At 44.7% G+C, this 17,789-nt stretch overlaps 1 protein-coding gene across 3 annotated transcripts in view; it reads left to right on the top strand.

Moving 5' to 3' along the window:
- The window catches only part of PIK3R5 (phosphoinositide-3-kinase regulatory subunit 5), a 75,965-nt gene that overhangs the window by 44,711 nt on the left and 13,465 nt on the right, over window positions 1-17,789 (top strand). For 2 of the 3 annotated variants that reach the window (XM_008061150.2, XM_008061151.1), the window contains exons 2-5: window positions 1,948-2,063; window positions 3,881-3,981; window positions 6,447-6,515; window positions 7,276-7,414. In XM_008061150.2, coding sequence (XP_008059341.1) covers window positions 1,961-2,063; window positions 3,881-3,981; window positions 6,447-6,515; window positions 7,276-7,414 — 412 coding nt within the window. In that variant the 5' untranslated portion in view covers window positions 1,948-1,960. The remainder of the gene's footprint in view (window positions 1-1,947; window positions 2,064-3,880; window positions 3,982-6,446; window positions 6,516-7,275; window positions 7,415-17,789) is intronic. The other variant, XM_008061152.1, reaches the window with a different exon arrangement.

Genomic DNA, 17,789 nt, shown 5'->3' with positions numbered 1-17,789 from the left:
TCTCTGGGTCTCAGTTTTCCCTTCTTTAAGATGAAGGACTTGCTGGGAGGACCTCTGAACTCCCTTCACAAACTTGCACAAGGGATAACCGGGGAAGAACTCAGCCAGTGAGGACAAAGGGTCGATTAATGACACCTTCAGCCATTTATGCCCCAAACTCATCCATCTGAAGATGCCTGGTGTCTCAGCTCCACCAGCTGGTGCTGTTAGCCCTGAACCAGAACAGGACCAAGCTCAAGAGGGTCTTGTGTTTGGACTGCCAATGGAGGCAGAGGGGTGAGTCCCCATCACAGGTGTTCATTCAGGCCAGGAACCAGCACAATCCAGGTGGGAAAGTGGCCTAAAAACCAGAGATCGGACAGGTCTGCCTCAGGGTTCATGGATTCACTATCTGGGCTACCTGTGGAAGGGTCCGCAAACAAAAGACCAAAAGGCAATTGTAAAAGTTCCATGGAAAGGCCTAAGGGTGTCTTTGGACATCCATGTGCCTAATAGAAATGCCCAAGGTCCTTTGTCCAGAATCACCAGTGAAATCTCAACAGCCAGAAGACATGGGACCAGGAGGGTTAATCTGTCTCCTACAGTCCTGCACCTTGGCCCCAAGCTCCAGGACCAAGTCCCTGGCAAGCAAATTCCTGTACCCAGACTATGGCAGGTACTGTCCTCTTTCCGAAATGTTCTTTCCTTTCATCTCTCCAGTTTCCTCATCCAGCTAAGATGCCCTTTCTTCAGAGAGGCCTCCTTGACCCTTGAGAGAGGGTTCTCCATTTGTTCCCCCACCCCCACCCCCAGCAACTTCCTTTCTTCATAGCATGTTTTGCCTTCTGGGACCTCTTTTTAATTTTTTTCTGTTAAATTGCTCAGTGTCTGTATCTCCCACTAAGGAGCATGACTGTTTGGTTCCCTCCTGTCTCCCAAGTGCTTGACACATGGCAGGCAGGCAGTAAACCCATGATGCATGCATGTTGCCTACTTCACCCACTGCTGCACCATCCCAGCTTTGTAACATGTGGCCCACTGGGGACATCAGTGAAGGGATGCTGGACAGCTCACAAAGGACTTAGTTTTCACTGGGTTGGGGAGGGGGTGGTTCATCCCAGGCTGGGGAAGTCAGAGGATTTGCCCATGCAGGGCCTCCATGAGCCCAGTGCTTCCGCCATGCAGCTGACCCAGGTTAGGATTTCATATTTCTTTGCATGTTGTTTGCATGGCTCAGCTCTGAGCTCTGAGCTTCCTCTTCTGGCTTCCTGGTCTGTCCTCAGATCCACAGAGCTGGACTGCCACTTCCTTGGCATCCCCTATGACCTGGCCTGACTGGCCAGTGACGAGGTCTGCCCAGAAGGGGTGAATGCAGTGAGTATTCCTGAGAGCAGGAGCAACCATGCAAAGACTGTGGCATGGTAGCCATCATGCACTGGTAGCTTACACAGGGCACCCGCTCTGGCATTTCATCTTCCCAACCCTGTAAGATTAGCACCATTGCCATCCCTATTTTACAGATAAGTAAACTAAGATTTGGAAAAGTAAAATAATTGCCCAAGGTCACATGGCTTGCACATATCAAAGTTCAGAGTTGAGTCCACGTCTGTTGAATGCTGGAGTCAAGGGTAATCACTGTATAAGCTGCAGTCTCAGCTTCCCAGGGGAGCCGGGAGCCCTCTCACATAACTGAGAAGGTGGACTGGCCCTGCTGGAGCTCCCGGTTCTTCATCTTGTGCTAAAACCCCTCCTTAAGACCCCTCCTCACTGGCCTTCCAGCTGAGCTAAGCACCCCTGGCCGCTCCTCAGTAGGAGGAGGAAGGGGGGCCAAGCAAGTTCTTTGGATAACTGGTAACATCGCAAATCCTAGAGAAAGGAAAGAAAATGGAGAAAGAAGAGGTATTCCTCGAGCCTAGAGCTCTCGGAAAAGCAGCACTACAGGCTAACGGGTGTCTGTCCCCCATTCAGGCAATGACTCAGGATGCAGCCAGGGGCCACGACATGCACAGAGGACCGCATCCAGCATGCTCTGGAGCGCTGCCTGCACGGACTCAGCCTCAGCCGCCGCTCCACTTCCTGGTCAGGTAGGTCCAGGGGAGCCAAGGAGATGTTTTGAGAGCCCAAGGAAGCTTCAGGGGCCACAGTGGGCACTGGACCAGTCTGGCAGATTCTAGTTCAAACCCTGTCTGTGGGACTTGAACAAGTCCCCAGACCTCACCTCAGTAGGTACCCAACACAGCACCTGACTTATATCCTTGGTATGTGGCGCATTTTCCTTTATCCCAGGATATCTTTCTTATCCTACTCAGGGCTGCATCTCGCTTCTTGAAGAAGGTATTGAACCTGCTTAGAAATACCACAGTCACTGATTCTGGAAGAGCACCTGGGAATTCACAGGTGGCTCTCCCCAGAATTCTCCTGTTTACTTGTTTCTAGTCCCTTCCACAACCCCATCCTTCTCTTCCCTGATGCAGAGCTTCAGGGAGCAGGAGGCCTCTGTGTTCCCTCTTCCCCAGGACTGAGAAATGAGGTGTCTGTAGGCCTAGGCAGTTGTGTCTCTAAAGGCTGGTGCCTAGTTGTAATAATTTCTTATGCTTGTGAAGATTTCTCACCCCCTTATCTCACCTCCCTAACTGCTCCATGAATAGATACCCACTGCTCTTGGAACATACCTGGTTCCTTTCCATCTCAGGACTTTTGCTCTTGCTGCCTGAAGCCCTTCCCTAAGAACTGCGCATAGCTGGCTCCTTCTTATCTAGGCCTTGGTTCATACATCATCTCCTCTAAGAGGCTTTCCCTGGCCTTTTGGAATCAGATCTGAATTAAAACTATCTCCCATTGGCTATACAATCTTGTTCATCTTTATCCTTTCAGAACCCCACATGCCTTGTCTATAAAATGGGACTAATAAAACAGGAACCATCTTCCTGAAGGGGGAAGCCTCAATGGAGATAATGTATGCAAAGACCTAGCACCATAGTGACACACAGTATGTGAACAATAAATGGAAGTTTTTCTTTCTGCCTCCTACCCAGGTTTTGATGGAGCCTAAGCTTATGGAGTTGGGAGGGTAAGCATTATCAAGTAAAAGAATACACCAATACCTGACTTTCACCAATTTTGCAAAAACCTGTGACCACATGAACACATTGTTAGGGGTCCCCAGGACTTTGGAAGGAAGCCACCCCTGTGAGGGGGCCTGGAGCTTGAGCTCTGTGAAGTTCAAGGTCAATCCACTTCCACCCCTGCTGTTCTCACTCCCTACTCACACATAGCCCCTCCCCTCCCCAGACTGCCCCTTTAATTTTTAGGGGTTTACCCTTGCAGACTGCAGGGAAAAAGACTGACAAAATAAGAAAGTGTGGGGAAGTTACGGAGTGACAAAGTGTTCACTGTAGTTTTTAAAATAGAAATCACTCAGCTTCTCCTTCTTGGGCTCCACAGCCTGGGAAGCCCCATGGCTGTCACAGACTTAGTCTTGTGTCTTGGGGTGGAGCCCATATCTTGGAGTGGAACTTGCCGGGCTCCTTTCTTTATTAGGCCAACAATCTCTGCCTCTTTTCTGACTTCCCTGCAGCTCACAGGCGCCAGGACCCTCTGTCAGGTAGGGAGGTAGTGGGATAACTGAGGTGTAGGGAACAGAGTCATGGCTAGTCACATCTCTAGTCCCTATGTATCTTGTATGTGCAGGAATCGGAAACTTGTCATTATGTCTTGATGGGAAGTAGAGTTGTGTGTTGGACCAGAGTTCTCTCCTAAACTCTTACTTTAGAAAGGAATATTGTGGTGCAGTCCCACAAAGGAATGCTCCAGTGTAATCCCCCCTTTTCTACAGCTCCTGCTTGAGAGTAGCCAGAAGAAACTGGAACTGACTCCCTTGACTCTCTCTCTCCCTTTCCAGCTGGGCTGTGTCTGAACTGCTGGAGCCTGCAGGAGCTGGTCAGCAGGGACCCGGGCCACTTCCTCATCCTCCTTGAGCAGATCCTACAGAAAACCTGCGAGGTGAGGGCGAGTCAGGAATCGAAGGCAGAGCTGGGGGTGGCCTCGTAGAGTCAAGAAGTAGGTCCCAGGGAATATCGGTCCTGGGGTGTCTGAACCTCCAGAGGGACTTGGCAAAGGTCCTGGGAAGCCTTGAGTTTTGTGTTTCAGTGGTGCTTGTACAGTGAGGGTTTCTAGGAAGAGGTGCTTTCCTTTCAGGAAGAAAATGTAATACATAAACTAGGCTCCTGAGTTTAAGTTTCTTCTTAGGGCAGATAAAGCTTGTAAGTCAGGTATTGACTTGGAAAGAAGAGGACCTTTTAGTAAATTCCTTTTCTCAAAAAGATCCATAAAAATAAAGACATGAAAGAGGAAACTGATTGGAAAGGTAAAATGAGGCCTCCTCATTCAATAAATGATATTTTATGACAAAGAAGAGGAGTCCGTTTAGTGCTGAGCTGGGCTCGGGTTCCAGAATAGCCATCAGTCTCAAAAGAGAATTCAGGCCTTTTACTAAAAATTCTCTTTTAGGCCAAGGTGCAGTGACTCCAACCTGTAATCCTAGCACTTGGGGAGGCTGAGGCAGGCGGTTTGCTTGAGCCCAGGAATTTGAGACTAGCCTGGGCAACATAGCAAGACCTCCCTCATCTCTACAAAAAATTTTTTTAAATTAGCCAAGTGTGGTGGCATATGCCTGTAGTCCCAGCTCCTCAGGAGGCTGAGGTGGGAGGATTGCCTGAGCCCAGGAGGTTGAGGCTGCAGTGTGCCTTGATGGTGCCATTGCATTCCAGTCTGGGTGACAGGGTAAGATCCTGACTCAAAATAAAAATAATAAATAATATTATCTTTAAAGTTTTAAAAAATATTTTAAATATTTAAAATATGACATAATATTTTAAATGCATGAGTTGGAAAGCATGTCACTTTCTCTCTCAGTTGGCTATCACTATAAAAAGACACCCGAGTTTACAATTCTGACTTCACCATTTTACCTGGTGCTTTCATACCCTCATCATAAGCAAACCAGCTCAGAAGAGCGGAACAGTTCTTAACAAACAATTCCAAATAGAAAGGCTCAGCCGCCATGTAGCCATTGCGAAAGGTTTTGTAGATAGGTCCAAGCATCAAGGTGTGGCGGACACATCGTCTATTAAGGGAGAATTCTTCATTTGAGCCTGCTGAAGTTATCCAACATAGAAAACACGGCGGAGCCTTCTGTGTCTCCAACGGCCACAAGTTCCAGAATGGGCCGGGAAACCTCGAGCGTTTTGACCAATGAATTCTAAGTCATGTGCTGTGCACATGTATACATATGATGTCTATGAAAAAAATAGTTCACAGAATAAACAGAACTTGTAATAAATACAAAAAATGTTGCCTCGGTGATAATAAAATAAATGCAAATAAAAGCCACAATGAGACAGACTTTGCTTAACAAATTAGCAGGAAAAAAATGGTAATAACCAATGCAAGAAGCATGTGTTGAAATTGGTACTTTCACAAAAACAAGATATTATAAATGGTACAATATTTTTTGAAAGCAATTTGGCAATATGTCTCAAAGGTCCTAAGTATTTTGATAATTTTTGATCTGTTGGTTCCACTTCTTGAACTCTATTCTAGATAAATAATTCAAATTATAGAAAAAGAAACCTATGCAGTGGTGGTCACTGCAAAAGTATGTAAAATACAAAGAAAATAATCCTGAATGTCAACAATGAAACTAATAAATTATGGAGGTCTACCAAAGGGAATATTATACAGCAAAAAATTATGGACATTTTCCAAGGATATAAACAAAATGTAATATGTAACAAAATCACTAAGCTGTACTAAATGGCTCAGGGAAAATTGACTTAACATTTGGAAAAATACAGAGTGAGATTCCCAACTTGCACCACACAGCTGATGAAATTCTAGTTGAATTAAATATTTAAATTTCAGACAATGAAGCCTCAAAGAAGACTATATATATCATATATATATATGTGATTCTTGCATGTCATGCAAAAGCAAAAATCCATAAAGAAAAAATTAACACTTGTAATTTCTGTATATCAAAAATATCTATTAAAATATCGATAAAAACCAACTGGAAAAAATATTTACAACACAAACAACAGCTAAATCTATAATCATGAGGGAAAAAAAGAAATTCACTCATAATGCTACATGCACAAGACATTAAGAGTAAAAATATGCATTCCAGTCTGCTATGATTATAGCTTTGTGAAAGAAAATACATAGGGAAAAAATGATGTCAGGAGAAGTACATTGAAACATTAACTGTGGTTGAGTTTGGAAGCGAAAATTGTGAGTGTTTTTGTTTACCTCTGTTGTCCAAATTTTTTTCGTGTGGTTACAATGCTTTTCACTTAAAAAGAGAGAAGGAAATCAAAGACTAGAACAAGAAAGCACCACTGTATTCTGCCTCCAGGAGGCCTGCACCCTGCAAATGAGTCTCACTCCTCCTCCCATCCTTTTCACAGGTCCAAGAGAAGGGCACCTATGACCTACTTGCCCCTCTAGCCCTACTGTTCTACTCTACTGTCCTCTGTGTAAGTCCAGGGTGGGCCAGGACGGGGAGGTGAGGGAGGAGAGGGAAGAGTGAGCTCCATTGGGGACATAGCCCTCACATCTCTGGGGATAAACATACAGAGAGAAATGACCAAGCATGACATTCACGCTCTGATGACTTCACAGAAGCTGTCTTGAGAGGACTCTAGTAACCATAGGCCGCCATTGTGCCTGGCATCTCTGAGCTCCCATGAAGGAAATGCTGTCACTGTCCGTTCACAAGCCACAAGAGACATTATCTGTCCACCTCATTTTTTATCCTAGTGGTCTGTTTCACCCCATGTGATCATCCCCTCTAATTACTGGACTGGCAGCACCAAATATGTGCATTGATTCAATCTACTCTCAAAAAAAATAAACACTTGCCTCTAGCAAGAATAAATAAAGGATTTGACATTGAAGACCATGCCCCAAAGTGAGTGGCAGCAATGACACCATTTAGAATTACCCCTAAGGCGACAACTTTTCAGAGAGGATCACTCAAGTGTTGGATAAGCTGTGATATTTGGGGTAGAACAAGGCCCTTACAGTAGGGACACCCCTGGGTGCCATCTTGTCCATCTGTAAATCATTCACTGCAAGTACATTCCAGTTCTTCCTGACCTTGTCCTGGCACACAGTGCTGCCAGGAAATGTGTGTACCTTATGGAACATTCCAGAAGGGGCGAAGAGGCTGTTCTGGAAGATCAGTGAGCTTATGTTCATCCAGACCTCTCTGTGTGTTGCTCCCTTCCATCCTAGACACCACACTTCCCACCAGACTCAGATCTCCTTCTGAAGGCAGCCAGAACCTACCACAGGTTCCTGACCTGGCCTGTTCCTTACTGCAGCATCTGCCAGGAACTACTCACCTTCATTGATGCTGAACTCAAGGCCCCAGGTAAGCACTGAGACAGTTCGCACATGGATGCTTCCAACCATTATGAAACTTTTTTTGCATATGACCCTCTTCACCTTGCATCCTTTAGTTCATCTCTGACCCTGCCCTGGTTCAAAACCTGGGAGTCTTCACAGCATGGGGAAGCATTTGATGGCTAAATCCACACAAGCTGACAGCAGTAAATAGGGAAGGTAACTTGAGGAGGATTTCTTAGAGGAAGCTGAAGCAGACGTTCAGGGCAAGGCAACTCTACCACTTGGCCTCTGCCTCTGATCTGGTTAGCCAAGGGGTCCCCAAGGCTGCCCAGGTCAAACATAGAAACCCCCAGAATACCGACAAGAGGCTCTTGCTTGTTCTTTTTGATGCAGGAACAAATAGGTAATTGCATGTGTGGGTTGATTCAGTTCTGGCCAGGGAAGGTGGCCGGTGCTAGGAATAGAAAGGTTGATAGCCACCTACTTTTCAGAAAGGAGTTTTAGAAATTGAAACATAGGAGTTTTAGAAATTGCAGATGCTGTTATAGACATGAAAATAAGGTATAAGGAAACTATGACAGAGCAAGATAAAACCTAATTAGGTATTTATTATTATTATTATTTTTTTTTTTTTGAGTTGGAGTCTCGCTCCGTCGCCCAGACTGGAGTGCAATGGCCGCTCCCGGCCACCGGAGCCTCGACCTGCTGGGATCCGGCGATCCTTCCGCCTCAGCCTTCCAAGTAACTGGAACTACAGGCGCGCACTACCACGCCCAGCTGATTTTTTTATTTATTGTAGAGATGAGGTCTCACCAAGTTGCCCAGGCAGGTCTCGAACCCGCGGGCTTAGGCAATCCACTCACCTCAGCCTCCCAAAGGCGTGGGATTACAGGCTGAGCCACCGAGCCCGGCTGGTATTTATTATTTATCACTCAAATAATAAAATCATATAAACTTCTCAATATGTGCCTCTAAGACATTTGATAAAATACAACACCCATTTCTGATATTCAAAACTCCTCAATATATGGAAACTATTAGTATAGGAGTGCTTTTAATATGGCAACAGTCCAAGGTAAAATACTAGAAGCATTTCCTTTAAAGTCAATTATCTTCCTCTTTTTGCTTATAAGTATTTTGCCTATGCAAAAAGACAAAAATCAAGAATATTTTCTCTTCTGGAGGAGAGAAGAGTTTAATTATTTAGAGCTCAAACAATTGCTTACTTGTCAAGACTGAGTGAATCACCTAAATGAAGAATTGTCAGAACTAGAAAAATGTAACTAAGAGCTTTTCCAAAACCAGTGTCAACCAACAAGAAAGTATTATTTAAAAAATTGCAATAACAACTAAAAATAAAAAATGAAGAAAAGAAATTTTAATAACTTATAGAAAAACTTTACTGAAGAATAAATAATTGAAGAGACATACTGTTAGACTGAATCAATATTGTAATAATATGAGGTGTTATGAAAATAAATGCAGCTGCAATCAAAATACCAATGAGGTGTTTTAAAATTTAACAAAATAAAGTCTATTTGAAGAACCACAGTGGTACATTTTTTTTTTTTTTTTTTTGGCAGGGTCTTACTCTGTCACCCAGACTGGAGTGCCTTGGCATGCTCATAGCTTACCACAGCCTCAACCTCCCGGGCTTAGGTGATCCTCCCAACTCAGTCTCCCAAGTAGCTGGCACTACAGGCACGTGCCACCATGCCCAGCTAACTTTTTGATTTTTTTGTAGAGACAAGGTCTTACTATGTTGCCTAGGCTAGTCTCAAACACCTGGGCTCAAGCAATCCTCCCACCTCAGTCTCCCAAAGTGCTGGGATTATAGGCATGAGCCACTGTGTCCAACTTATTTATGTATTCTTAAAGGAGAGTAAGAATGGGATATTTCTATTTTGTGAAGGTACCATAGTGCTATAGTTATTAAAATAGTACACTATTGGTATAAGAATAGATAGATTAATGGAACAAAATATATAAAATTTATTTTATAAAAAAGTGACATCCTGAAACCAGTGATGAAAAGATCAGGTATTGAACAAATGGTCTTTGGATAATTGGCAAACTATAAAAATTCGAGTTAGAATTTTATCTAAAAAAAAATTGAGTTGTATCCCAGACATAAAAATAACTATCAGATAGATTAAAGGTCTAAGTGTGAAAAACAAGACTATGAAGGTGGTAGAAGAAAAATAGGTTGCATGAGTCTGGAGTGGAGAAGAGTTGACAAACACATCCCCAAAGGCAAAAAATTATAAAGAAAAAGACTGACAGATACAAAAACATCCAATGTAAAACCTTGTATGCCAAACCCACTGTAAGTGAAAGGTACATGACAAACTCAGAAAAATATTTGCAACAACAAAAAAATGAATATATCAAGCCCACAAAGAGTTATTTCGAATCCATTAAAAAATAGGCAAATTCATCAATGGAAATATGCATAAAGATGTGATTCAAGTGTAACAAAGACCATGAATGAATGAACAATACCACCCCCTGACCCCAGATATTTACCCTCATTTGTTATAAAGACAATGCCAAATTAGAGAGGGAGACTCTTTTTTTTACCTTTATCAAATTGGCAAATATTTTAAAAAGAGCAAAAATGCCAGTGTTGGTGAGAAAAAGGAAGGTTGTGTTTCCTAAAGCATCAGCAAAAATGCCCTTTTACTCAGCAATTCCATTCCTGAAATTTATCCTGATAAATAACTGTGGATATACAAAGATTTAGCTACAAGTCATCAATGCATTCTTTCTAATAATCAACCAATGCCAAATACTCTAACTATTGGCCGGGCTCGGTGGCCCAGCCTGTAATCCCAGTACATTGGGAGACTGAGGCAAGGTGATTGCCTGAACCCACAGGTTCAAGACCAGCCCGGGCAACTTGGCGAGACCTCGTCTCTACAATAAATAAAAAATTAGCCAGGCATGGTAGCACGTGCCTGTGGTTCCAGCTACTTGGAAGTCTGAGGCGGAAGGATCACCAGAGCCCAGCAGGTTGACTCTGGGGTGGCCGTGAGTGTGCCCTTGCACTCCAGGCTGGGAGACAGAGTGAGACTCCAACTCAAAAAAAAAAAAAAAAATCTAAATATTGAACATGGTTGAGTATGCTTTGGCAAAGTCACTTTGTGGAATGCTATTCAATTATTTAAGATGATATTGTAAAAATAAAGTTACTAAGAGCCAAAGATGTTGAGTAACTTGTTGAGTAAAAAAGCAGGCCCAGCCAGGCAAGGTGGTTCACCTCTAGTATCCCAGCAATTTGGGAGGTGAAGATGGGAAAATTGCTTGAGCCCAGGAGTTCGAAACCAGTCTGAGCAATATAGTGACACCTTTTCTCTACAGAAAAAATAATAATAATCAAAAAATTAGCTGGGTGTGTTGTTTGTCTGTGGTCCTAGCTACTTAGAAGGCTGAAACAGAATTGCCTGAGCCTAGGAGGTCAAGGTTGCAGTGTGCTGTGATTGTGCCACTGCATGATCCAGCCTGCCTGTGTGATAGAGTAAGACCCCAATTAAAACAAAACAAAACAAAAAGAGCAGGCCTGGGGGGTGGGGGGGATTTTTTTAAACACCAGGCCCTAAAATACTATGTATGTTGTCATCTCATTTGTGATTTTTTCTTTCAAATGTATACTTGCACCAGTCCCTGTTTAGTACTGGCAACATTTAATTCTTATCGTACCCATTAAATACACACAGGATAGAAGTACCAAATCTTATTCCCCAACAACTCATGGGCCTTAGAAAGACCAGGTCTGGAACTTTGTAAATTTCTTTAGAAGAGTTCATAACTTTCTTCCCCAACCAATCAACTCATCTCTGCCCCCAACCAATCAGCTGATCTCTCTCCCCAATCATTCAGCTATCTGTTGTTACAAAGACCAAAGCAGCTACAAGCTAGGGTTGGCCAACCCCAAAGTCAACTGCAGCATGTCCTCATTTCATAGTAGAAAATTGGGTGGAGGATTAAGAAATTAGGAAGGCCCTGACAAGTGTTGGGCTCAGAAAGGTGCTTAGGCACATTATGAATAGAAAGTCTGCCAGCCTAACTTTCCAAGGCCCTCTAAATGAACAAGCCAGTTTAAGGTGGCCAAACTGTTTCATTCTCTCCCTCCCTCCCCGTCCCCCCCAAAACAAATAGATCTGGAATTCTTGCTGGTGACTAGAGTTCCTTTACTAGGAGGCAAAGCTTTTCTTCCTTTCTACAATTTTGAAAGAACGAATTTAAAATGCAAATGCCTTGGCAGGGCCTTCAGTTTATACCTAAGACCCAAATAATTCTTTTTTTATTTTGAAATGGGTAAGGGAGATGTTGGGTTGAGGAAGGGGATCCCCTGTGGGGAGCCCACCTTCCAATTTCAAGTAGAACAAGCTGTCTCTCAGGTGAATGCATGCTATGCCTTGAAATATTTTTGTGGACAGCTGAGCCCTCTGTTCTGGGCATCCAGCAAGCAGATGTAGAGTGAAGGGGTGGGCTGTGGTAAGGTCCAGACCGGGGGATGAAGGGATTCTAAACCTGGGGCACCAAAACCAGGCCAATCAGCAACTGGAGGTGAAAATTGGAATGGGAGTCCTTTGGCCTCAGAGCAGGGAGGGCCCTTGGAACCATCACTCTCTAGTGAGGGCCTTCTCTTCAACATCCCCTCTGAGACCCCATGAGGCCTTAAATATTCTGGTGTCCAGGGAAAAGGCAGATGCCTGGGGAGGGCGGCTCAGGCCAAGCTGCCCACCCTAGGAACTTCTCCTCTTCTAGGAAAAGCAGAACCAAAATAGGAATCCATTAACTTTTCCTCATGTTAGAGAATCATGTTCCGATGGCTAAAAGAAACCCAGTACTTATGCAAATATTTAGTGAGCCTGTGTCAGAGATGTATCAGCAAGATGGTAGGTTTCAAGGAGGGTCTGAGAAACTGATACAATTTTTTCATAGAAGCTAGAATAAGATTGTAAAATTAGATACAAAATAGCTAATATGTAAAGGAATAAAACCATAACCTCTGGAGTTATCTTTTCTACTGAAACAAGAATCATTTGCAACTTACCTCACATCCACAAGTTAACCTCTAATTTCACAGAACCTGAGCCCTAATCAATACCAAATAACAAGGAGACAAAATTACCTTCTTCTACATGCCTCTTAAGTGGGCTTATCAGAAAATGCTTTCGTATGACTTTTAACAAGCACGTGGTAATCTTTCTGCCTTATTCTTGAGTCCCTCCCACCCCAAGAAAGTGGGGAGAGGGATAGAATGGAGGCCAGAGAACTTGAACTCTTGGAGGAGAGGCTCAATAGCTTCGTGGTTACCAGTACTTGGGACAAGACCATGTGCTTTCAAATCCCGGGTCTGCTACTCACTAGCTGTGGGACTTTTGGCAAGACATTTGACTTATGAGCTCCAGTTTGCTCATCTGTAAATGGGTGTATAACAATGCCTCTCTCTCAGAGCAGTTTGTGAAGATTAATGCTGGGCTACATTGATTTCATGTTGTTGGGGGCAGAAGGGGTTGACGTGGTGTTAGATGATGAGTCCTGACAAGGTTGCGGGTAGAAGATGACAAGGGACCTAAGAAACTGAGCCCTCTCCACCCATGGAGCTTTAGGAACCCATTGCCATGGAGATGAATGAAACAGTTTATTCTGCTTTGATGTGGCTGGGTGGCAGAGGAAGTGGGCATGTTATGAAGGCTGGGGGCCTCCCCCTGCTTCCTGACTCCACCCCCAATAGGGTCACCTACTGCCTCCACTCTGGAGGTGGCAGGAAACCTCATGTCAGTGCCACTGGGTCCTGCCCACCACAGCCATCTTGGGCTCAGCCTATGCGTGTATTGAATATTTACTCTATGCCTGCACGACTATGCCAACCACAATACTTGCCTGCAAGGAATTTATCTGTCACCTGAGGGATGACAGTGGACATCTTATGTACAAGTCAGTCTGCAATTCTCAAAGCACACAACCCTCAAGGATTGCATCTCACCTGTAGGAGAAGAGAAAGAATTAATATTATTCTCATTTCATACATGAGAAAATTTAAGTTGTATGTTTCTTGCCCAAGCTGTAAAGTCAAGCATGAGAGACAAAAACTTATACCGTGTGACTTACTCGCTAATGACCTTGGATAAATTCCTGAAGCTCTCTGAACCTTCCTGTCAAAAGCAGGATTGTAATTATTGTTGTTGATGGTGAGGACGGCCATGATGCTGGGTGGCATTTCCTGTGTTTTATAGTGTATGGAACACTGCCACAGGTGGGTTCCATCTAGGCCTCAGAACATCTCTCTGGGTAGTTACTGTTATTTCCATTTTTCAGATGCTGAAATTGAAGACTCAGTGGTTAAGTAGTTTATCCAGTCACATAGCTGACAAGTGCTCTGCCACTTGAACCCATGTCTGTTTGATTCCTAAAACTATACCATATTTTCTTCATGTTTGCACAAAGCTATATTTCTACCAAGAGCCACTGACAGTTGACCGTGCATAACTGAGAGGCCCTGGGCTGTTCTGGCTGTCTTTCTGTAGGCATTTTCCTCATTGGGGAAAGTTCTCCTATTCCTTTCCTTTCAGATACTTAATGCCTTCCTACCCTTTGACCTCCAGACAAATGAGGGACAAACCTGGGTTAGGTCAGTTTTGCATATCAGCTGGTGGCAGATGACACTGAAGAATATTCTTCAGTGGCAATAAATTTCTCTTGGGACATTACTGATCTTAGACATTTGAGTTACTTCTTGCCTCTTATTATGGAATGAAAGGTTTAAACCCCTTGACAGAATGTCAAGCATCATTTTCTAGCAGGTGTGGGGTTTACTGCTTCCCTTATTACACCCATTCCTGCCTTTGTCTATTCACCTGAGGGCTGTGCTTTGTCTTCCCGTCCTTCATGGCCACAAGTGCCCAATTTCCCGAGCTTCTAGAATCCAGGGCCCTGGAAATGGGGAGCAGGAAAATGCCACTTGTGAGAACCCTGGCTGGGAGGAAAGTATGAGGGGAACCTAAGTTGTGGAGATTTACGGGGGAAAGTGGAAGGCAGGTGTTTTAGCAATCACAGTGTTTGGTCAGTGAGGACTAAGCCAGTTGCCTGTAACAGAGAGCCCCAATTAACACTTCCTTAAGGTCATAGGGGTTTATTTTTTTCTTACACACACACCTCTTGGAGATAGCAGTTCAGTGTTGGCACAGTGGACCTACAAACATCTTAAACCAGACTTCTCTCTTCCTTCTGCTATATCATCCTTAGCAGGAGGCTTCATCCTTAAGGTTGCTTCATGGTCTAAGATGTCTGCTGGAGCTCTGGCCATCATGCCCATATTCCAGTTAACAGAAAGAAGGAAATGAGGGGGATTGCAAAGAAGGAGCCCACCCAATACCTTCTGCAAGAGAGGTTGTGAAATGTGACTTATCAGCTCGGTACATTGCACAGTGTCCCATCAGGAAGGAGGAAGTGGGGATGGATATTGGTAAGAGTAGTCCTGAAAACTTGGCTTGGTCCTGTTAGGGTGACTCTCAGCGGGTGAAAGGGCTGGGGTGACAGGTCTCACCTCCCTTAATCTCCCCAGGCCTGGTGTCTGCACAGGTGGAGGCCTCACCCCACAGGCATTTCCACGGGGTCCCTGTACTGGTTCGGAACAGCATGTGTCTTTCCTTGTCACAGCCCTCTTCATTCCAATAACTGGCATCCACTCTGCCAGGAGTTTGCCTTCCCCTCAGTATTTCCTCCTGCCTTCCTTACCCAATCCCTTCTCGCCCTCCATCCCTCTGCTCCCAGCTGCCAGGGGTTTACTGCTTCCCTTATTCCTGTCTTTGTCTATTCACCTGAGGGCTGTGCTTTGTCTTCCCGCCCAGCCACGAATCCCCAATCCCCCCAGCTTCTAGAATCCAGGGCCCTGGAAATGGGGAGCAGGAAAATGCCCCTTGGGAGAGCCCTGGCTGGGAGGAAAGTATGAGGGGAATCTAAGTTGTGGGAATGTCGTGCCTGCTATTTGCATCAGGGTATGATACAGATCAGGGTCAAACTGTCCATGGTGCATATGTTGATATTAACCACAAAAGCTGGAGAACTTATCAGACATAGTCTCATATGGGGATGGTGATACAGTTAAGGCTGGGCCCTACATCACCTTAGCGCTGTTGGCTCTGTGGTATCTTGATGTTCACCTTGCAAGAGGAAACTGAGTCAAATGTGGTTGCTGTCTGCCTCCACCAGGCTCAAGTACCTCACAAATTCTTCAGCATGGTTATGTCTATAAGTGTGTTGTTATTACTAGTGCTTGCTTGATGGCAGAAGTAGTGATTTTCATGATCTTTTGTCTTCATGGCCAGCTGGTCTGTGCAGAATGGCCATATATTTGCAACTTTTTTTAAAGGGCGGGAACTTAGATGGGCAAATGATGCTGTATGGTGAGGGGTCTTGGATGCCTGGAGTTTGACCTTCACCATGACTGCTTGCTGCCCATCCCGCTCCACCAGGACCTATACCTTGCCCACATAGGGATGCGGGGAGGGCTTCTCTTGATTTCCCACTTGCTGGGACCTGACCCAGCAACAACCCAGGCACGCTTTGTGTTTAGCCCTTGTGCCAGTCTTGGTCTAAGAAGCCAAACCCAGAAAGCTGTTCCCAACTGCAAAGGTGACCAAGGAAGGGTGTGATCTAAGATCAACAGGAGAGTCCAGGTGTCTGTTGATCCAAGGATCCCCATTACAGCTTCCCCGTGCAGGGGATATGGAGGGAGTGAATGGTGGTCCTGGGACTGATACCCCACACCCACCCTTAGCGGTCATGGCTTCCTGGTGCCACCAGGTAACGTAATGAAAGCCAAGGCCCATCTGGCTTGCAGAATGCTGGGAGACAAGTCCAGCCTCACAAGATACACAAGCAGCAATTTCAGTAGTACAATTTCTAAGCCTGGTTCAAATGAGTTGGTTTGTACAAAGTTTTATAGGATCACAGCCCCCTCCACATTGCACAGACTTTTCTATCTTGTTCCCAGCTCAGCCCCCCGTGCACCAATCCGTTACCCTCAAACCCATGCTAAGTGGCAGGGTCTATTAGCAAGAGAGGCTGAGGAGGGGGATTTGACAGTGTCTTCAGGGTAGGGGTGGGGAGTTTTATCTGATGATCATGTGTTCCACTTGGGAACTGTCAGTATCTTGAGTATTCAACACTGGACGACCAACTCTGAAAATAACTCCCTCTGGGTCAGAATTTGCTAAGAGGCACCAGTGTTCTCTCTTAGAGAACCAAATAAGACAATTCCATAGAGTCTACACAGCTAATATGAAGCAGCTTCCAACTCTAACTATTCCACAGTCCCCAAAAGAGACTGTTAAAGTTTCCCAAGATGCACAGGTGTAGATATTAGAGAATGCTCCTTGTCGTGGAGACTAAAGGAGGCAAGTGAGCTTCAGGGAGAAAGTTGTCAACAATATCAAACACTCCTGAAGAAAAGTTCAAGGAGAATATGATAAGGTTGAGCCATTTGGATTGGAGACTTGGGAAGACACTGGTGAACTTCAGGAGGGCAATTTCAGGAGAGCGGTAGGGTTGGAAGCCGATGGCTGGGCATTTTGAAGGAAACCTGACTTGGAGGAAGAGTGACACCACAGCCCGCTGCTCCCCAGGGTGTGACCAAGTGCACAGAAGGGTCCACAAAGGCAGGATTTGTGAAGAAATTGGGTCAGCAGAGTGTGGGTTAACTGTTTAAAAACATTAAATAGTAATAGGAATGCGAAATAAGGTTAAGAGAAGATTTTGGGTGTCTTTGTTTTGTGGTCAGAGAGACTGGGGGTATTTGTGTCTACTACAATAATTACAGTATTTTATGGGGGTGCTGGAGCAGGGTAGGGGCTGAGGGGAACTTTTCTCTGTAATGCATATGAGTGGCCACCAGATGGTGTCCCAAGTCCTGATATTAATAGCCACCGTTTCAGGGACTTGACCAGCAAAATAGACATAACATTAACTTCTAAACGTGACAATTACATAAAATCACATCACACAAAAGGCCAAAAATTAAGGCACTTAGGTCCTAAGTGACACTAGCACAATTTGGTGATTTTCTGTCATTTACTATACAAAAATTATGGACTCTCTGTTTATAGTTGTGTTTAAACCCCCAGTCTGGGCTTGCCCTTCTCAGAGGGGCTGTCCTTTCAGCTCAACTTCAGCCCAGGGTGGCCCTGCTCTTGATGGGCTCTTCCATGGGGACTCCCTCATGACTATTTCCAGGCTCTGACAAGAAGGTGGCCTGCCCCACTGGATCCTCAGCACCTCCTTTGCTTTCCCTGGTCTGTGAGGAAAGTGAACTGTTGTTTAATCTCCTTATCATGAGCCAGGCTCAGTGGCTCAGCCTGTAATCCTGCGCCTTTGGGAGGCTGAGGTGAGTG

The sequence above is a fragment of the Carlito syrichta genome, unplaced genomic scaffold (genome assembly GCF_000164805.1).
Source record: "Carlito syrichta isolate Samal-C Ts95f unplaced genomic scaffold, Tarsius_syrichta-2.0.1 Scaffold305117, whole genome shotgun sequence".
NCBI lineage: Eukaryota > Metazoa > Chordata > Mammalia > Primates > Tarsiidae > Carlito > Carlito syrichta.
Note: the sequence above shows the minus strand (reverse complement) of the source record. Positions and strands in the feature narration are given on the sequence as shown.